The sequence below is a fragment of the Branchiostoma belcheri genome, unplaced genomic scaffold (genome assembly GCF_001625305.1).
Source record: "Branchiostoma belcheri isolate BF01 breed outbred unplaced genomic scaffold, Haploidv18h27 scaffold2, whole genome shotgun sequence".
NCBI classification, from domain to species: domain Eukaryota; kingdom Metazoa; phylum Chordata; class Leptocardii; order Amphioxiformes; family Branchiostomatidae; genus Branchiostoma; species Branchiostoma belcheri.
The window spans coordinates 6,191,998-6,214,316 of NW_017803490.1; the positions used below are offsets into that span (position 1 = coordinate 6,191,998).

Genomic DNA, 22,319 nt, shown 5'->3' on the forward strand with positions numbered 1-22,319 from the left:
AGTTGCTAAATGAGCAAAAATATACCATAAGTTGCAAGGAAAACGTTTTAGAAACGATACCAATGTCGTAGAATGCCAAAATCAAAGGAAAAAAGACAAAAATGTAAAGAAATGAATTCGAAGAGTAGATTATTCGCCATAACATATTCTGTGCCATTTGTTCAACCTTCATGACCATGACCAGATTTCATAGTGAAAGCAACTTTTTTTTTGCAAAACTTTTTTTTATTCGCACGCGCGCATCAGTTTTGGGGTTCCCAGAGGATGTCATCCATATATTCAAATCAACATGGCCTTACATCGAAAAACATTCATATTTGATAATTTACCCCCCCCCTTCCCATCAGCAAGTACAGGAACATCGGCTGTGTAAGGAGGAAAGTCATCATGTTAATCTTAAAAAGATCTGTATAATAAATAACATCTGGATGCGAATAAGCTGCTTTCACTACACTTGACTCAATAATAGATAGAGGATTTTGAACATAGGATCATAGTCCAAGAATGCAGTGCTACTTTTTATAGTCAAAGACACAGGCTATATTTTTATTCATTTATTTAGTTAATCGTTTTGTCTGAAGATGCCCAACTAGTAGGAGCCATTATGGGATAACCTTCAAGCTAATATTCCGTGTGTATTCACCAGCTATTCGTGTGCTTCAATTGACCAGCTGAAAACCATACCTTCGTTTTGTCATGACGATCAATGAGTTCGATGGATTTTCTGGCAAAGAGGTGAGTAGAGTAGGTTCCATTTTCAGTCAGGCACGGTGAAGTCCCGTCCCAGAAGTCAAAAGCCCGGTACGTGTCAGGAGTCTCCACTACCTCGTTCGGTATCCTGTGTGTGAAGTAGTCTTCTCCGCCGCCAAGGAAACCTGGAACAAAAGATGAACTTCAGTTTTGCTTCAATACCAGGAAAAGTCGCTAGGGGACCGCTGAGTCGGGGGCTAGTTTTTGTTGGCCTCTGCTTTGCCCCAATCTACGTGCAAAATGAAGTATCACAAAGTATACAATGCACATTTAAGGTTTAACCACTCAAAACGGTGGACAGGACGTCATAGTCACATAAGTGTTACATTATGTTGCAAAAGATAAACTTCAGTTCTGCTTCAATACCAGGGAAAGTCGCTAGGAGACCGCTGTGTCGAGGGCTAGTTTTTGTTGGCCTTTGCTTTACCCCCCTACGTGCAAAATGAAGTATTCCAAACTATACAGTGTAAAATTCAGGTTTAACCATCTAGGACAGGATGTTATAGTCACCTAAGCTTTACATTATGTTGCAAAAGGTAAACTTCAGGTTTGTTTCAATACCAGGAAAAGTCGCTAGGAGACCGCTGTGTCGAGTTTTTGTTGGCCTCTGTTAAAAGGAACACAAACTACACAATGAAAATTTCAGGTTTAACCATTCAATATGGCGGACATTGCGTCATAGTCACGTGAGTGAAAACACGCTGTTCTTACCGAAAAATGTGTCAAAGCCCCTCCGTGTTGGTAGATATTCTTTCTTGAAGTGTCCAAGGTGCCACTTGCCAACAATGTGCGTGGAGTACCCACTTTCCTTCAGCACCTGAGGAAGCGTGACTTCGTCCAGTGGGAGTCCGTGTGGACGGTCACTCATAAGGACACTGTGCTGCATGCCATAACGAATCTGAGAACACGTAAAAACAAACAAATGCGTTTTACAACAAGAGATACATATAGTATGAAAAACTATTCGAGTATCGTACCGCTACTAGAACATCATGTATGTTTTGGTCAATATTGCCTGTTGTAGGCGATATCTTTGATTCAATCTAAATGTCACAATACATTAACATTGAACACATTTTCTGACCTGGTATCTTCCAGTATAATCAGTTGAGCTCTTGATGGTACGTATAAAATAAGCTGGGAACATCATCATTTGATTCAATCTAAATGTCACAATATTGAACAGATTATCTGACCTGGTATCTGCCAGTCATCAGTTGCGCCCTTGATGGACTACAGATGGGCTGTATGTAGTAGTTCTCCAACTTGACGCCATCTTGTGCCAGTCTGTGATTGAATATAGGAGATATACGAGTTAATGACCTATGCCCGGCTCTTTTTGTGTGCAAAGTTTGTAGCAAGTTCGCTAAAGTACAAAATACATCCAGAAATACGCAGTCACACACATACACACACATACACACACTCATTCACATACACAGACACACAGAGTCACATACACACACATACACACACACACACACACACACACACACACACAGTAACACGCAAACACAGTCACATACACAGTCAAACACATACACACACACATACAGTCACACACAAATAGTCACACACACACATTTGATATATTAGATGAAAGAGAATCAGGCAAAAATGGCGAGAAAATGAAAAAAAAAACAGTTTTACCTGTCCAGGTTTGGAGTACGAATAAGAGAAGAGTGGTACCCAATATCATTCCACCCGTAGTCGTCTGCTAGGATGAAAATTATATTAGGTTTGTCGGTCTGCGGCGGCTTTTCAGTAGTCTCAACGGCTGATCGTTTAATCATCGACACTGCTTCTAGGATTCTGGAAATAGACAGTGAACAAAACATCAAGAGTGCTTATAAAATACTTATCATTACAGAGAAGTTATGTCTGAGACATAACTACAGTATGAGAAACACCTATCTGAACTATTACTACACTGTTATCGAAATTTGACGACAGCATTATTTCACTCGAAAACATTTTTGGAAGCGGGCGAAAATTCATGCGCGCGCGGATGTCGTCCATATAACCGAATCACCAAGGCCTTATTACAGAAAGAAGTGCGTTAATACATGAAAAAGACGGCTTAAAAACAACATGGCGACACAACAGTGAAAGACACCTACCTTTCGTCTGATATAACTAGGTAGCCTGTCTCCAAAGTTCGATAACCGACAAAGATCGTCAGAACTAAAACAAAGAGTATTACTAGAGGATGGAGCAGCCTTCGAATGGGGAAAACACGGAGGAAACCGGACAAAACGCGGGACATGTTGTCGTGTCGGGGGTAAAGAAAAACAGATGCCTAAATGACAGAGATGGCGAACAACTAAAGGCCTTACGTCACAACACGGGAAATTGTCTGCCCGACGTCCTGGTAGTGGATCGGACATTCACCTGTTTCCCTTTCCCATGACGCATTGCGCCTGCAGGGGGTCAAAATTCCCATGCTGCATAGCGCCTTGAGATCTGAATTCTATGTTTCTGTGGTGTTTTTACATTCGTTGATGACAGAAACTAAAACAATGAAGGTTGCTCCCTTAATATTTTTATACTTCAACACCTGTTGAATTATTTCGAGCAATATAGCCAATAGTTCTATTGACAGTTACAACTGTAACGTTACAATCCACATTGTTCCATGTTAAAAAGAACACAAGAATTTTATTCTCTATTTCTTGTCAGATTTGACCCATAGTAAGTCAATTAATGTTGAGCATATAATGCCCCAACACCTCAAAACACACAGAAAAACAAGCTGTTTAACGTCAACAGGATACATTCCTGCGCTCATGATGCAACCTGGGAGATTATACCCCCAGGCGCAATGCACCATGGGAATGAGAAACTTGTGAATAAAGAGAGAAAATAGGACAAGGACAAAGATGACAAAATGACAGACTTTTTAGCGTCCAGTGTGTCTGTTTCACCCTAATTTACTATTCTCATTTCCACTAGTCTGGGTGCCGAACCCATAGCACACTGGACACAAAGTATCTCAGTGAGCCTCACTGAGATATTTTGTCCAGTGTGCTACCGGTCTGGCACCCAGGCTACATTTCCACCAAAATTCTCGCTTTTCTGTATTTTTCCTGTGTCATTTCACATTTCTTGATGCCAAATTCTCTTAAAAGTCACATTTACAAAAATTCCTTGTCACATCATTGTCTTATCATGATGTCTTTAGTGTTTATTTTCTTGAGTAGACTTTGGTTGTTGTATACATGTATAGTCTTGGTAAGTCATGACAAAATATATCCACATGACATAAAGTGTATATAAAACAACTACTTACTTACTTACTTAATGCAAAACAAGCGTTTTACTTTTAAAAAATACCCGACGTGTGACCTTTTTTTTCCTGACATGATTTTTTTTCTATGAAGATGGTATAGACATGTTCTAATCACCATAATTGTAGCCTTAGGGCGTGTCCAAAATTTCACAAGTGGCTCAACCGGAAAAGTGAGTCAGTTTTAGACAACACGACCGAACCACAGAAAGCTTCAGCACACCACTAGCTCTGCCGACGCACAGAAAGGTAAGAATTCAGTCATTTTAAGCTTACGAAACATTTCTCTTGTAACGTCGATGAAGGTTAGACATCACTGTAATATTAGATACGCCAAAAATCAGTTACTGAAGCAACTGGATATGATTTTTTTCTGACCGTTTCCAAAATCATATCCAGTTGCTCGAGTAACTGGTTTTGGGGCGTATTTTATCTTGTAGCATTTTTAACAAAGTTGTATGTACGGACGGGCGTTCAGTGTTGGTAGCTGAACCTCGGCAAAATCCACCGAGAGCGCTGACAAGTCCAGGCGGCGGCTATTGCGTGCAATGCCCGGGGAAACGTAAGCTAGCCCGACATGTCAAGTAATTGTGGAGTCGGTGATCACGTAGATTACATGTATAACGCCCCAGGCAAATCTTACACTGTGTGACCTCGCCGATTACTAGTAGTTGAAGGGTGACTTATCCCAAATTTACGTTTTGGTGTAACGTATAACTGCGTTCCGTAATGTTCCAAAATCATATCCAGTTGCTTCAGTAACTGGTTTTTGGCGTATTATAATATCTTGTAGCATTTTCACAAAGTTGTATGTACGGAGGGGGGCATTCGGTGTTGTTAGCTGAACCTCGGCAAAATCCACCGAGAAGGCTAACAAGTCCAGGCGGCGGCTAGCGCGTGCAATGCCCGGGGAAACATGCATGCCAGCCCGCCAGTAATTGTATAGTCATTAATCACGTAGATCATTATGCCTCAGGCATACAAATCTTACACTGTGTGACCTCGCCGACTAGTTGAACTGTTCCGTAAAATTTTCGATGGGATCGAACTCGATCACTTAGTATCCCCCTCCAAATCTGGCCAAATTGTTATCCACCGATTAACAGATTACTTCATGCAGTTGCCACGACTTTCCCCATCCTCCTGCCATTCATAAGACCCTCAAAATAGCTATGTTTCTACTAAGATCACAAAACCCACTCATTATGCAGAACGTGGGACTATTCATTATCCCCTGACTTCAAAGAAGAAGCCAAACCCCATAAACGCAAACGTAGAAGTAGTACAAGTTGTTCAGACAGTATCTCAGGTATGTCTCGACTAGAGGCTGAATAAAGCAGCTTTTACAATTACTAGCCAACTAGTGTACACACAAATGAAATCTATATTTGAAAAAAATTCTTTACCAATACGGTTGACAAGCTTTTTTTCGCATCGAATGTTCAGGACAAAAGATGAAGGTTCTGGTAACAGGAGGCACCGGGCTGATCGGAAAGGCTATTCGCCATGCGGTGGAAGAGAACCCATGTGACGGGGAAGAGTGGGTCTTCGTGTCGTCGAAGGAGGCAGATCTCAGGTAAGGAAGCATAACTTCATCATTCTTTTTTTCATTTTATTTACCCATGAACCAAAAATCATCAAAGAACCCAAGGTCCCGTTCCACTCTGTGCAGAGCATAGCCACACATAGATATTTTCTTAAAGTGTAATTAGATTTAAAAAATGCACATGTGTAAGAATAAAGGGGCAAAGAAATTTTCATAGTAAAAGTGCGTCTTGTTCGTTTGTTTTAATGATTGTGATCTTCATTAGTGCTCCAATTCATACTATTCTTCCTGTAGCCCTGATGATGTAAATCAACATATAGTTGCATTTGATGTTTAGTGGCTCATTCAATGTCTTCAAGGAGCTTTCAAATATACTGTACAGTCTTTTCTATGTACTGTTGATTCATGGAAAACAACTATATCTCCTGGTCACACAGAGACCCGAAGGCCACCAAGGCCCTTTTCGAGAAGCACCGTCCGACCCACGTCATCCATCTAGCGGCAGAGATGGGGGGAATGATCCGCATCTCACAACATAACGTCGAGTTTCTGGTGAGCTGAAAAAAATTTAAAAAGTACATGAATGCTTAGGGGACTTAAATCATGTTTCTATAGTTCGATAATTATTTATTACAGTAATAAGCTAAACCAATGGCCCGGGTTGAATTTTCAAAGCGTCATGTCAGATGTATGGTATTTTGTTAAGAAAAATTTTGTGAAATGCATGTATGATGCATGTTTAGACCAGTACCTCTTCAAGTGTGTATTTTATCTTCTTAGATGGCAACGTTGACAATAAACAGTATAACTAATATAAGATTGTAGATTAAGACTCGTGAATAAACGTAGTGTAAAGTGTGACTAGTCTGTTTTGCCAACTTATGAGGATAGGTGTATTACGCCAAAAAGCAGTTACTCAAGCAACTGTATATGATTTTGAAAACGTCAGACGTTTCAGCTAGTATCCACTAGCTTTCGTCAATGACTGAGAGACCAGAGGGGAATTGCAGGTTTATAAGCTGCAGATTTACATGTATACCTGGATGTCTAACCTTCATCGAGGATAGGTGTATTGTTTCACGTCTTGTATATGTCAAATAAGGTGATTGAATTTCTTTGTTTTTTTTTTCTTTTCAGAGGAACAACCTCCTCATCAATGACAATGTGCTGTACAACTCACACGCCATGGGCGTGAAGAAGTGTATGACTGCTCTCACCAGCGCCATCTTCCCTTGTGAGATCCAGTACCCAGTGGACGAAACAAATGTAGGTCTACATTATCCAGAACATGATTAACAGTCATAGACCATTTGCAGGCAGGGTTGCCCGGCTATTGTAAGCTTCTATCCTGAACATTATCCTGGACATGGTTACCAGTCTGTCTCAGGGTTGTAGGCACGGTTGGTCGGTTATCGTAATAAGCTTCTATCTTGAATATTATACAGAACATGGTTAGCAGTCATAGACCATTCGTAAGCTAGGGTTTCTCGGCCATTGTCAGCTTCTATCCTGAACATAATCTAGAACATGGTTACCAGTCTCTCTCGGGGTTGTAGGCAAGGTTTCCCGATCCTTCTACGCTTATGTCTGTCTGGACAACCAATAACTTACATGTAAACCCACCTTTGCCTGCCTGAATCCGTTAACTTTATCAAGGGGGTGGAGACCAAATTTCCTCGGTGATATGTAGGCCCTGGTGCCGAGGGCATGGCCTGTGTGTTCCCTGGTAACAGTTTGGTTTTCAGGTTAACATATTCATGGCTTAAATGTTAGGTGGACATGACCATTTTAAGAGTGCTTAGCTTTTTTTCAACTGTTGAGGATATCCAAAACTTGTTTTATGAATAAGAACATAGCTAGCATGAGTTCGGGGTCGAATCTGCCGAAATTATATTTTTATTATGTTTCTATATATTTTATTATATTCTAGGTGCATGACGGCCCACCTCATGATTCTGTTTCTGGCTACGCCTGGGCCAAACGGATGGTGGATGTGCAGAATATGTAAGTAGTCTGCTGGGTGTGTTCATTACATGCTTGTATCATTGTCTTGTAGTGTAGTGGTCTGCAAAAAAAAACTACAATAGGCATGATATTCAAGAGAAGAAAGAAGTATGAAGATTCCTTAGTAACTTAAAACATGCATTCAGAAACAACACATAAAAGGCCCGCTATGAAGACTGTATTCTTTTTTTCATTGCAACATTTATTTGCAAAACATGGGGACGGCACACTCAAGTTTTAGATTTATATTCATGCCGCCACCCATACATAAGATAATACATACATAAGACAAGCAAAGCACGAATTTACATAGTAATTAAATGAAGAACCAAATTTTTCAGCGACCAAATTTTTCCAAGGACCGATAAGACTAATGTGTTAAAATGTTGCAAAAAAACTGTTTGAAATCGGACAAAAAGGTTTGTACACGAAGCAATAATTGAATGATAAGAGCTGATCATGATGAAGACTATATTACATTCAGTATCGTTGGTAAAGTTCTATCTGAGACATATGTTTTAAAGCGTTAGTGTATCTTATTTTCTGCCCAAACAGTGCATACAACAAGCAGTACGGGTGCAAGTTCACGTCTGTAGTGCCCATCAACCTCTTCGGTCCGTACGACAACTTCAGTCTTAAGGATGGAAACGTCATGCCTGCCCTTATACACAAGGCTTATCTGGCCAAGAGTAAGTATATGTACATGTATATATGACAACATGTATATATGGTATACATAGGGATATATTTTGAAGACTGTATAAGAGCTAGAAATTCCTCCAGTGATTGTAGAAGTTCATACCTAGCCCATACTAGCCAGCGCTACTCTTAAATTAGTATGGTTAGCCTTATGAGAGTGTAGCTATGTACTAGTAAATGGCATACTTTGTATATCCCGTACATAGTTGTGCAATTAATTTATTTGCTGGAAATTTTGCTCCAGGTATATCATTTAGATGGACATGATATACAGCTATGTGTAGTTAGGGCCCATTGATACTCATACACATGTTATGTATATAAATTATAATCTTTCTTGGCATCTTTTTTTTAGAAAATGGAGAATCTTTGCCAGTTTGGGGATCGGGATCAGCGAGGAGGCAGTTTATGTACTCTCACGTAAGTATATGAATTTTGTATTCATATTCGTGATACAACTTTAGTAAGCATTGTGATTTGTATGGACATTATGTATTTATGAATCATAAATAACACATTCGTCCTATCCACAGGATTTGGGGCGGTTGATGGTGTGGGCAGTGAAGGAGTATGAAGAGACTGAGCCAATCATACTTGCAGGTACATAAATAATTTAGCTTTTAATAGTTCTGATTGGCAGAAGGTTTAAGACAGTGGTTCTGATTGGCAGAAGGTTCAAGACAGTGATTCTTATTGACAGAAAATGTACCTTGATGATTCTGATTGGTAGTTGTTCATGGATGATTGGTCCTTAGTTTCGTTAACATGATGATGATGTTTAGTAAAAGTTAGTAAACCATCATTTTCTTCTTAAGCCAAACAAACCACTGATTATGAGCGAAAAAGTATTTTCTAGAAAAAATGAACTTCTTACAAATTTTGCTGAATGGTTTACACAAGGGACTCATCATTATGATTCGTTTCGTTCCAGTCGGAGAGGAAGACGAGATTTCCATCAAAGAGGCTGTAGAACTCGTGGTGGAGGCAATGGACTTCCAGGGAGAAGTCGCCGTATCCTTTTGGTGTAATTCACAGCACACAATAGTTATACGAGCATCATCTCGAATTTTGTAAATGAGCAGAAGTACAAATGGCACAGCAACTACAACTTTCAAATAGGTGTTCTTTCGTTCGTATAGAGCACATGCAACTTATAGCAACTAAACTTTGTACATTGTTACCTCAGTAGTTAGGTCATTTTTCCAATTCACACGCTAAATGTTGGTCTGAAACTAAATTCCTGCTCTACAATACTACCAATTTTATTTATTTTTATTGTATATTGTATTACACTCGATGTCTGTGAAATCTAAATGAATTTTCTCAAATTTCAAGGTAATAATTAAAAAAAAATTCTTAGATACATATTAGTAGATGATATCAAGCTTAACCAACTAATACAAAGAGGCTTGCATATACCCAATGGCATCTACATCTGTACTATGAGAGTGAAGACTTCTTGATTTCTGGTTCTTGTTGTTACGGAAACTTAACTCATGATTTCTATAGTATGACACCACGAAGTCTGACGGACAGTTCAGGAAAACCTGCAGCAATGAGAAGCTGAGGAAATACCTGCCTGACTTCAAGTTTACTCCCATCAAACAAGGTAACAGACATACCTCTCAATCTTATCATCTTTGTGTAATGTAATAGTAATTTTCAAAAGTGTCATCATGTATGTATGTTAGATAGTCGTAAGGCAATTGCAAATTGTAAGTAGTAAACATTATAACATTATAAAAATTATGGCAGAAATTCATAAAAAATTAAAATCTCTGTCTAATGTGATAGTAATTTTTAAAGTATCATCATATATGTGAGATATTCATAAGGCAATGGTAAGTAGAGAACTGTATTGAATTATTTGTCTCTGTACATATGTCTTTGTTTTTAAATTGTAATGATATGGGCCTAAGGTGCCTGAAATGAAAAATGAATCAAAGTGAAAAAACATAAGTCGAATATTCTGAAAATTATGGCATAAATTCATAACAATTCAGAATTTCTGTTTAATGTAATAGTAATTGTTAAAAGTTGCATCATATATGTAAGGCAATTGTAAGAAGTATAGAACATTCTAAAATTATGGCAGAAATTTAACAGAATTTACACAATATTAAAAGTTTAAAAGACAAACACTTGATATAGAACTATAGTAACCTTCTTATACTGTATACTGTTCTTTAGCGATGGAAGTGAATACACAAACACAAACACTAACGTTTCTGTAATATTTTCATCTGTGTTCTTCCAGCTCTGAAGGAGACTTGTGACTGGCTCGCAGAGAATTATGAGGAAGCTAGGACTGAATCAAAACCTTGAGATTTGCCTAGTTGGATAACATGTGTGATGTAAATCACATAGTGCTGACAGTTATGTTATGAGCTATCCAATTGTTTGGGATATTCTAGTAATGGGGATTTGTTTAATGATGATCTCTCAAAGATAATGATTAAGGAAAGAAAAGGGTTTGTAAGGTGATTTCTGTCCATGGTGTATATATTCTAAGGTTTACTTTTAAAAAAATGAAATAATAAAACATATAAGAATGGTCGTAATGTGTACAAATATATTGCATCATGTTAAGATGCAAGAAATACATGTAAGTAATACTGCATAACGCTGTAAAATGTGTTCTTAAGGATAAAGCCCACATACTGTAAGGGCAGAATAAAATATGTACTTCAATACATTTAATTTTAGGTATACCAAATACCAAATATGCTCTGTGGAATTTGTAGATGCCCATTGTAAAAATAACCAGCTTGGCTTATTTGTAAAAAAAATGTCATGTTCATTTTTTCTCAATAAAGATCATTTACATCCCAATTAAACTTCATTTTCCAAGAGTCATTGATTTATATAAATATCAAATGATCAAATATAATGTACATGAAGATTGCAATAACTCAGCCTACTAGTATCTTAAGTGGCTTAAAGTAAGTACGTTTTTTATTTTAATGTTACACAATAAATAGTCAATTGAATGCTTCCATCCTTGCCGACGGCAATTAATTTTCACATTTATGGATAGCTTATGAGCTTCTTCTTTAGAGATACATTTTTGTAATAATACAAGTCTTGAAATTTGAGATTAAATCTAGTTTTTTGAAATTGTAGTCTTGTATTGAACAGACAAACTGAATCAGATGTTGCTTCTTACAATTTGCCATTGACACAATGGAAAAGGAGGCAAAACAGGTTGTATTTTTCACAAGTTGTCTTTTTCTACATCTTACCCCTACATAATTATCACCAGACAACAAATTTTTTAATTAAACAGACAACGTACATGATTATATTATTTATTGTTGATCAGAATTTGCCATTGATACGATGTGGGGGGGGGGGGCAAAATATGTGGTAAACAATTTCACAAGTTGTCTTTGCACATTTGTCTTTTATACATGTGCACAATTGCCATCCGACAATAAATTGTATATATATAGATGTACAAATGAAGAACGAGTGTAGATAAAGTAAGGATATCTACACACTGTACAGTAAGTCCAATGGTTTCCATTCCTATATTTCCCGCCTGCATAAATGTATATATTCGCAGGTCTATTTTTCTAGTTCTTCTAGATATGTACACATACAATGAGACTGGCAAAAAATAACACGTATACAAAGTAATAAAATTGGACTAAAAGATTTCCACACAGGTTGAATGATAATATAGACTACTCTGTGAAAAACGTCCACAGTAAACTGAGTGGTAATGACGACGTAATTAATTTCATTATGTAGGACCAATCAGGTATGATATTCCAGCCCTATTGTAAGACTACATTGCGTAATTATACGATTAAGCCGCAAAAAATAGCTTGAACGATAGTAATGAGTTATCATGTTGTCTTGTTGGTTGATCGCTATAGACAGTGCTGTGTGAGACAACCATGTAAGACAAGTTCGCAGTTAAGGGGCGTGACCAAGTGTCAATCAAATGGTGACGTACTGACTGAAATTACGTAGGACCAATCAGCAATCAGGTAAGACAAGTTCGCACTTAAGGGAATGGCCATGTGTCAATCAAATGGTGACGTACTGACTGAAATTACGTAGGACCAATCAGCAATCAGAGGAGAGATTCCAGCCTCAGGCTGTGTAAAGCAATTACGTAGGTGTCTCCATAACTAGTCATTCAGTGGGTGTCAGTGCACGTACGCAGGTTGTCACAATAAACTTCAAGGTAAGTTAGTTTTCTAGCGACTATATGTTAAACTTTGTATTATGGCCATACGTTGTGTGTTGTGTGGGCAAGGGAAAAACTGTTGGAAAACACTGTGGACTCTACATTTAACTTAGTAGGACAATCTTGTATGGACCAAGACTTTTAAACCTCATTTTGTGGACACGAGATTTTGCATCAGAAACTTGACGTAAAGTGTGTCACGAAATTTCAAGCAGATTTACAGTAAAAGTCATTAGAAGACTGAAGAAAAAAATACAAACTGTGTACGCACAATGAACTAAGCAGGTTTCAATAAGTGAATACATTTTGCCAACGTGGAACCAAAGCCTGTGTGATCCGCCATAATTTAAAGTGGTTGTACCGGTTCATGAAGCTAAATTTATCATCCGTCAAAAAGTCAAATTAACCAAGGAGCCTTAAAGGGGGTTATGATAAAATGCCCATGGTAAATCTGTTCTGTACGAGAATCGGGAAATTTCTGACTTTTAACAATGTTCTAGACTCTGAAATATATTATACCAAAACATGTACAGAGGTTAGCTTAAAGCGTCAGACAAGGAATTTTGTTGACATTGTCTTAACACGATTATTAACAGTGGACATTTAGCTGTGGAAACACATACAAAATTCTTTTCAAAATACTGAACTTTTGAATTACAAGAAAACGCATCTTGCAAATGCATCTATGTCTTTTTACAGTAGTCCACAGCAAAGGTTCTGCTCATCTTTTTTAACCTTTAGTTGACCTTGAAAAAGTTCACTTCGGCCCTAGCCGCTTCTAAGAGTTATATCGCTGTATTGTCAACCATGTTATGAACTCATGTATGCCAGATTAACTGTATATTTCATGTAAAATGAATCATTGCTATCGTTTATGCGATTTACTTGTGTATGAACATTTGTCCGTGTTTTTTTTTTTCAGGAAATGGCAACAATGAGGGTACTAGTGACAGGCTCTACAGGGCTGGTGGGCCAGGCTGTTCAGAGGGTGGTGTCTGAAAACCCTACCGAGGGCGAGGAATGGATATTTGTGTCAACCAAAGATGCAGATCTCACGTAAGAATACCCAAATTTATTTGGTCTAACATAAGGATGGGGGTAGACACAAACAAATGCAGAGAGAGAAAGATTATACGAAAGTCATACATACAGATTATATTGGTCAACAACTGTGTGTGATACAGGTGAAAGACTTGTGATATAGCTGAATAAATAGATAAACTTGTACATCAGTTTTAGAAAAAAGCTACTCTCAAAAGACTGTCGTACAGAATGAAACTACAGTGTCTAATGATAGAATTTCTTTTGTTTTGGGACTTGCACTGTAGTGCAAGAATAGTTTCATATCATAGTTATCACACTGTAGGCAATGTTTACATACGAACATTCGATGCGTTTTGTGTGCACTGACATTTGTTCATGACCCCTCGAATATTGAAAAGTTGTTCAACTAGTTCAGGCTCCTACGTCACTGCATTGTTTGGCTGTCGTTTGCGTAAGGAGCGACCTCGATAACATCGTTAGGGCCTATCCAAGCAAAGGTCTAGGCTTCGGCGTATTTTTGACGCGTTTTTAGGCGTTTTATTGGACTTTCTTTTTCGTATTTTAGACTCATCAGAAAATTAAACATGCGATATGAATGTTTCTCAGAAAATCTCTTGACACACATAAAATACAACATATATTAAATGCGCATGTCCCACTGAAACAACATTAGTATATCACATTTTGTCCGAGGTGCAAAGGTTTTCATCATGTATGGTCAGCTATATTCTATTCTAACCTTTGACCTACGTGAGTGGTCCAACACTCGTCCAACTAGTCACATATAAATGCTGACTTCTGCGTCACTCGGCATTGTCTAGTTAGCCTGTAATTTGGGTCAATTATTCGGTTCAGTGGATTCGTCAGAATCACTAAATACCCTACGATTTACACACCATTGCACAGGCAAACTTTAATTATCTCCAAGCAGATCCTAGGGTGGCAAAAAGACAAAATTGGCCAGGCTGTATCCATTGGCCAAAGAGGGTCCATACGCAGATCCTTGGGTGGCGTATTGGACCCTCTCTGGCCAATGGATGCTGTCTGGCCAATTCGATACAGTAACTGTCGTTTTGCCACCCTAGGATCTGCTTGGAGATTAAAACTTTACAACCATTTCTGATTGCCTAAGAGAGCCAGATAAAACCGCGTTAATTTTGAGGTCAAATTAATCAAATTATAAACCATGAAGCATTAGGAAGCTTATCACAAGCTCGCATCAATTTTGACATGTCCAGAGGGTGCCATCCATAAGATCATTAAGTCACTGTGGTCCTATTTTACACACACAGACCCCTAAAATGTACCAATACTTAAGGCACAAGTCTATCAACTTTAATCCACAGTTAGCTGCATTTCAATGATTCAGGTGGGGTCGTGTGGCGTAGCGGCAGCGTTCTCGACCCGGAACCAGAGGCCCCGGGTTCGAGTCCTGACATGCCACCGATCTTGTGCTCTTGGGAAAGGCACTTAACACGACTTTCCTCACTTCGCTCAGGTGTAAATGAGTATTGTACTGTCCCTGTGTTGGTGGCGGCATTAATATAAGTTAAAAAAACTTGAGTGTGCCGTCACCACGTCTTGTGATAACATGTTTCAGAATATAAGAAAAATGATTCAATAACACCTTTATGATATTATTATCATTACATATAGGGATTTCGAAGCAACAGAGGCTCTGTTCCAAAAGCACAAGCCAACCCACGTGATCCACCTCGCAGCTATGGTTGGTGGGCTGTTTCGGAACATGAAGTACCCGGTGGACCTCCTGGTAAGAGAGCTCTCATTGGTCAGGGTGATAATGACGTTATTGTTCAACAGTTATACATATATGATATAACACATGTCAACTCGCACTATAATCCTAATAAACTATTCTATGTTCATGATAAGAGTTCATGATAAGATATGGGATGCACATGCACCGCCATTTTTGTACCACAGTGAGCTTCCAAAAATCATTGTATACATGCTGTGGAAATTATTTTAAGATTATCATGTTGACATTTGCGATCTCAACATATATAAAACGTAGGACAATGAACGTACTTTTCCCCACCTCTGTTAGTCATGGAGTACCTACGTTCAATGGTAGATTTGCAGGCAGAATGCTTAATATATATTATGTTTTACAATGAATATATTTCTGTTCGGTTCTTGTATGGTCTTGGATACTAGATATTCTTACTATATCTACACCCTTAGTGATACATTATTGTGACATTGTTTCTTAGACTATATGTTAAAATATGAAATATAAAACTGCTGGTATTTACAACTTGAGTTTATTTTTTTCCAGAGGAACAACTTGCACATCAACGACAATGTTTTGTACAACTCGCACAAGTTTGGTGTTCAGAAGTGTGTGTCCTGTCTTTCAACCTGCATCTTCCCTGACAAGACAACATACCCAATCAAGGAAACCATGGTGAGTTTAGTTAGGTTTACCGTCGCAGAAGGAAAACGTATTGTTTTTGCTGTGTTTCCTCTTCCTGTTCTTCTCCAAATAAATAAGGTCAATGACCTGAACCAGAGGTCTGTCACCATTGTAACTAGTATTAGGTTACATCATGTTGCAATTTTATAGCAGGAGGGATTTTTCTAACTGCATTTCTTTCACAATATCCCTTGCATTCTTGTTGATATCATTTAATTTCTGATTATTACTATTGTCGTTCTTATATATAGCCCATTACCAGCATTACTAACGATGGACTGTTTTTCTGATTTTAGCTCCATCTTGGGCCGCCCCATCCTTCTAACTTCGGATTTTCATTCGCCAAGAGGATGATTGACATTGAGAATAGGTGAGTTTTCTGGTTTACATTGTCAAAGGAAAGTTCTTTTCCTAGCTTTGCACCGATTATATGTAAATGAAGGACTATAGTAGTCTTTTATAGGGTAGATTATTAGAAGTCACGTGACAAGCCTCACTGGGTCAGTCTCCTGAGGAAGACCAGAGTCACTAGTCAAAAGCTCTAGGTGATAACATTTCTTTGTGTTGGATCAAAAGTGTTAACTTTGAACAGCTTTACAAAAAGTTCATAGCAACGTTTTCAAGATCACATTGAGCCATTGCTGTTTTGTTATGTTTACCGAATGAAAACATTGTTTTTGCTCTGTTTCTTCCTCCTCTTTTCCAAACAGTGACCTATGACCTGACCAATGAAATGATTTGTTGACGACTGTCACCATGGTGACCATGGTTACATAATGTTGCAATTTCATGGTCTGCTCTGCTCCTGTCACCATATACTAGTAGTACATGTATGTGAATGTGTTTGAGTAAGAATTAACAGGGCAAACCATGTCCGAAGGTAAACATCATGCATTTGCTCTGCAAATGTTACTTCTCTAGTTTATCTTTTCTTTTTTTCAATCTATTCATAGGGCTTTCAACAAGCAGTACGGTTGTAAGTTCACTTCCGTCATTCCAACCAACGTCTTCGGGCCCTACGACAACTTTAACCTGCAGGACGGGCACGTGATGCCAGGACTCATCAACAAGATTTTCATCGCCAAAAGTACGTCAACTAATCCATTTGATAGTAACAGGAAGGATTTAAACTGATACACTGATACGACTTAATAATGTAAAAGCGTAGAAGCTTTCAGACGGCACCAATCACCTTTCTTCAGCTACTGACGAAAGCAAACTGAACGGAGATGCTGTATAATTTGATACTTATACTGTGGACAATCATAAGTTCTTCATAAATAGTACAAGTTGGCATATCTTTATGGGTCAAAATCAGTTCGAATGTATGTAAAACAAATGGTTGGATAATGAAATGAAGATGCACATGCTAAAAGGAAAAGAATTATGGCAAAATATTACATCATTTGGTTATTCTATTGTAGTTTGTCATGTATTCATTGGCAAAACATCTTTTTCTCCAGCAAGTGACTTTAACAGTTTTATTATGTCTTTTTAGGAGACGACACCCCCTTCACTGTGTGGGGAACCGGAGCAGCAAGAAGACAGTTCATCTATTCCTACGTAAGTGCTATTATATAATAATTATAACTACTAGTACTAAGTATCATAGTCCACCTTTAAAAACACATTGGTATTGATATCATTTTATTATTTATAGGTACATGTATATCTAAGAACTTAATGTTTGGTCTGAGCAAAAGCAATACAAATGATAATGACCAACTCCGTTTTCTATATGATCTATCAAGCAAGTATTTCCTTGATATTTGCCTGGACAAGACGGATATTTATTTTGTTGTATGTTCATTTCTCAGGACCTCGCCAAGCTGATCGTCTGGGTGATGAGGGAGTATGAAGAGATTGACCCCATCATTCTATCAGGTAGTCATACGGACATTACAAATCAACTTTATTGCTCAACAACTGGTACAGTGTATACTATACAATTCTAACATAGTTTATCCATAGTAACTATACTAAATTTCAATTCTACCAAAGCTGATCTATTGCATGTTTTCCTAGAGGTTTAAACTAGATCTTAAACGACCTTGTGTCTAAATAGTTAGGGTAAAATCAACAAGGAAATCAACTACCAATATTTTGTACATCTGATGCTATTATACTTAGTTTCATGATGATGTACACATGTATTGTTCTTTATTGTAAAGACATTAACATTTTGGCAGCAAAACCCATCACCTGATTAAGCACTTGTTAATGAACTCATAACCCACTTTCTTGATATTATATCTGACCAAATGAACTTTGTTTGCTTACAGTTCCGGAAGAGGCAGAGATTTCCATCAAGGAGCTGGCTGAGATGGTGATAGAAGCCATGGAGTTCACGGGAGAAGTTCTCGTATCCTTAAACATGCGTCTGCAGTTTTCTTTTTGGTGAAACATTATTACTATAAATATGCGATAGCTATAAACATGTAACTAACTGTCATTTCCCTATAGAGAAAGGAGAGTATGCCTATCTTATGTATTCAGTGTCTTTTCTGAATTTCAACTGCGAATCGTGAGCTACTTTCTGTAACTGTCTTGGGTACCCTACATGCATTTAAGACCCTGTTCATACCAGACTTACATTTAGCGGTTTCAACCGGTTTTTCAAAAACCCGGCTAAAACCCTTAGCGTTCATACCAGACTTTTGATAACCGGTTTTGAAAAAATCCTGTCCGGTGAATATCGGCCATGACTGCAGTTTGAATAACCGTTCCTCCCGCTCTTCCGATTGTTGTCCTTGGCCTTCTTACTTGTATGCCGTCTTCAGTTTTTTTGTTTGTTTTTACCTTACTGCGGCACTGATCCTTTATCTTCAAGAAATCAGCCTCCTCCAACATTTTTGTTTCGGTAGAGCCCTTGCCGCCCCCCCCCCCAGCTTTTTCGAATTCGGCGACTCGTGCTCTCCAAACCTAAGTATCAGGAGCGTCTCGTCCGCCGACCAGGTTGCATATGCTGATTCCATCGCAAAATGAAGAGAAATCATGGAAAAACAGTGGAAACGAACTCAAGTTGGTCAAAACAACGCGATCTAAGAAGCTTGCAGGTCGCACTCGGTCAGGATGCTGACCCCGTGACCCCGAAATTATGACGCAAAAACCGGTTCAATAAACCCTTAGCGTTCAGACCAGGTTTTTCGGTGGAAAAACCCCACAAAAACCCTTCAAAAACCACCTCCCGAGGTGGTTTTTCAAAATCGGATTTAAACCCCTAAAAAACCGGTTAATTTGCGTTCACACCAGGTTAAATAAAAACCGGTTTTTGAAAAACCGGTTGAAACCGCTAAATATAAGTCTGGTATGAACAGGGTCTAAATGGGTTTGGAGCTATTTAACTTACTAGTATACTCGGTGAACAAAAGTATATTTTTTTATGCATAAAAAGTCCCGTTCCACTCTGTGCAGAGCATAGAGGTGGTGCCCATCTCCATTTCTGTAGCCCTTGGGCCACACAGTTGTGCAATCACTACAGCAGGGGGCAAGTCCACTGATAGTGCTGTGTGTTTGGCCTCCCCATACTCTTTCTCATAGATGCTGAATGCTAAGCAGAGAAAGCAGTATGTGCCATTTTTATGCATACCACGGATTAAATAAAACTTGCTACTTGTGTACACTATACATGTACGGTCCTTAACTTAACATTGTTCAGTATGACACCACCAAATCTGACGGCCAGTTGAAGAAAACTGCGGACAACGCCAAGCTGAGGGGATATCTGCCGGACTTCAAGTTTACCAACATGAAACAAGGTAAGAAAAAAATGGTAAAACTTACCATCAAGTGACTGCAAAAGGTATGAGGGAGTATCTTCAAATTGCAATTTCCAACACAAAAATTTTCGACTGTATGACACAAATTTTTGCAAAGGAATAAATCCAAGGCTTCTATGATACAACTTTATGCAAGTTGAGAACCCTTGACTCGCTGAGCAGCGGATCAAATATAGTGGTAGTCTGTGGCTTCCCCCGTCTCAATGAAGGATAATTTTTCCTCAAGAACGTGGGGACAGAAAGGCTTTATCACATGCATATCTCAGTATATTGTATATCAGTGAAACTATTTATGTAACTGTCGTGTTATTTTCATAAGAATTAGAAGTTTATTACGTTTCAAAGATGACAATCCCAAGCTAAACAATGTTTCAGAGCAGTATGGTTTACTTATATGCCTTTTTTGTGTTTTCCTACAGCCGTGAAGGAGACGGTTGACTGGTTCGTCAACAACCAGGACATCGCCAGGAAGTAGAGCATCGGCGTCTTCCTCTGCTGTTCCCTAACTTCCAAGCAGATCTTTCGCGTTCGGTGGCTGCAAAGACAGTATCAAATTGACAGGCAGTATCCATTTGCTACACAGTTACAGTTTTGCCACCTTCAATTCTTTGCAGACACCAAAAGATCTGCCTTGAGATTAGCACTTCCCAGGATCATTTCATCCTACTATTGAGCAAAATTGATAACATAATAAACAGTATCAAATTGACAGGCAGTATCCATTTGCTATACAGTTACCATTTTGCCACCTTCAATTCTTTGCAGACACCAAAAGATCTGCATGGAGATTAATAATTCTCAGATTATTTCATCCTACTATTCAGCAAAATTGATAACATAATAAACAGTATCAAATTGACAGGCAGTATCCATTTGCTATACAGATACCATTTTGCCACCTTCAATTCTTTGCAGACACCAAAAGATCTGCATGGAGATTAGCACTTCCCAGGATCATTTCATCCTGCTCTTCAGCAAAATTAATAACATAATATAATGTAGGTGTTCTTATATTGGAGGGATTTAGTTTTGTATTGCCAATGTTAAGTACATGTAGTGTGTTCCTCACTTTATTTTGTTTGGTGTACTGTGATCTCCACTGGTTCATTTTGTTTGGTATTTCACATTTTTATGAGTCAAATTGACTACCTGTATTCACTCTAGCAAATTACATATCAACTTTTTATCATTTATATAAATCCTTCAGTTAATGTAGGTATTTTAGAAGAACATTTAGAAAAGACTGCCTCAATACATTACCTATTAGGGTGAGAACAGTCAATAGCAGTAGTTACCCATGTGTATGTAATTACATCAAGTTGTGCATCAATATAGCTATATACATGTAGCATAATTCTGGAATGTTGGGTCATCTTTCAGTCTGACCAATAAATATAATAAAGAATTACTACAAACAAAGGGATTTTTTTCATTTTTCAAATACCCTCATGTATTGTCATATCAAAATTATTTGTGTGGTGAAAAGTAACAACCACATATCCACAGACAAAATATAGAAATGGGTACATTGTATTTTGTATTGTATTACATTTTAATGAAGTTATTAAAGGCGATAATATTCAAGAATTTGCAGTGTTGCATTTTCTATTTCTTCGAAACCAGTACCAATCAATGTATTGGTCTGGAGTTCGTTAGTTTTAGCTCATTAAATCATTATTAGTGATTATATACATGTATAATTATCCCGAAGTCCTCCCTACATACTATTTAAGCTACACAACACATTATACAATAATAAGATACGATTGCAATGAACCATCAACAAATAAACTACCATAACAAATACACAACAACGATTTTAAAAGTATAGAAAATTAGAAAAGAAAATGACTATAACAATTGTGTCACAGAAAAATGAAGAATATGAAGGATGGCTATCATTATTCAGCTTTTAGGTTGATTGATTAATTGATGATTGATTTTCAAGGTCAATTTTTCTGGTTATTCTTTTAATGCGGTAATATGAATCAATCCTATCCCATTGTATCACTGTTGTCTATGAGGCAAAATGCGGTGTCACTGACGGAAAACTATTGCTTTTTATTTATTTTTTTCAAAACTTTATTGATGACCAAGAGACAAAATATATACAAAGTATACAAAATATACACATACACAACATACAATGCAATAAACATAGTTACAGATGTCTAAAGGACATCTCGGTTAAGTAGTAATACCATAAGTTGTGTTGCATGCTATCCTTATCCTTAAATTCCATCCAGGATTTATAAATAACAAATTTTGCTACAGTAATCGCAAGAGTGATATTTACAGTGAAGACTTCCAAATTTTGATCCACTCCAAAAAATATTGACAATTTGTTTATCTTAATTCTAGTGCCATGGTAATTCAATCTATTTTCAACTTTTCCCCAGTAGTTACCCAGCCTTTTGCAATTTACAAGCATATGCATGTAGGTTTCCTTAACATTACATGGTGTGCACATTGGACTATATTCTTCACCTGCTTGATTCCTAATTTGCCATTTGTTCAGTTTCACTTTACATGGAAGAATATCATGCAAAAGCTTGAAATTGAATTCTTTCAATTTT

General features: G+C 37.8%; 3 protein-coding genes across 5 annotated transcripts in view; 2 read left to right on the forward strand and 1 right to left on the reverse strand.

Annotated features, from left to right (window-relative positions):
- Positions 1 to 3,208, reverse strand: part of LOC109468779 (arylsulfatase B-like) — a 7,193-nt gene extending 3,985 nt beyond the window's left edge. Inside the window, exons 1-5 of one of the 3 annotated variants that reach the window (XM_019767107.1) lie at positions 3,087 to 3,208; positions 2,401 to 2,562; positions 1,947 to 2,037; positions 1,462 to 1,648; positions 685 to 875 (exon numbers count right to left, since the gene is read on the reverse strand). In XM_019767107.1, coding sequence (XP_019622666.1) covers positions 685 to 875; positions 1,462 to 1,648; positions 1,947 to 2,037; positions 2,401 to 2,562; positions 3,087 to 3,193 — 738 coding nt within the window. In that variant the 5' untranslated portion in view covers positions 3,194 to 3,208. The other 2 variants (XM_019767105.1, XM_019767106.1) reach the window with 2 other exon arrangements.
- A 956-nt stretch (positions 3,209 to 4,164) lies between these two features.
- Positions 4,165 to 11,122, forward strand: LOC109468780 (GDP-L-fucose synthase-like). The gene is made up of 11 exons (XM_019767108.1): positions 4,165 to 4,285; positions 5,483 to 5,612; positions 6,020 to 6,134; positions 6,720 to 6,848; positions 7,513 to 7,586; positions 8,142 to 8,275; positions 8,641 to 8,705; positions 8,819 to 8,885; positions 9,217 to 9,296; positions 9,795 to 9,894; positions 10,543 to 11,122. Exons 2-11 carry the CDS (start codon positions 5,491 to 5,493, stop codon positions 10,608 to 10,610), a joined length of 954 nt encoding a protein of 317 aa, XP_019622667.1. The 5' UTR covers positions 4,165 to 4,285; positions 5,483 to 5,490; the 3' UTR covers positions 10,611 to 11,122.
- Positions 11,123 to 13,404: 2,282 nt separating this feature from the next.
- Positions 13,405 to 20,511, forward strand: LOC109468781 (GDP-L-fucose synthase-like). The gene is made up of 10 exons (XM_019767109.1): positions 13,405 to 13,539; positions 15,184 to 15,298; positions 15,827 to 15,955; positions 16,261 to 16,334; positions 16,918 to 17,051; positions 17,463 to 17,527; positions 17,782 to 17,848; positions 18,247 to 18,326; positions 19,623 to 19,722; positions 20,163 to 20,511. Exons 1-10 carry the CDS (start codon positions 13,409 to 13,411, stop codon positions 20,216 to 20,218), a joined length of 951 nt encoding a protein of 316 aa, XP_019622668.1. The 5' UTR covers positions 13,405 to 13,408; the 3' UTR covers positions 20,219 to 20,511.
- Positions 20,512 to 22,319: the final 1,808 nt, after the last annotated feature.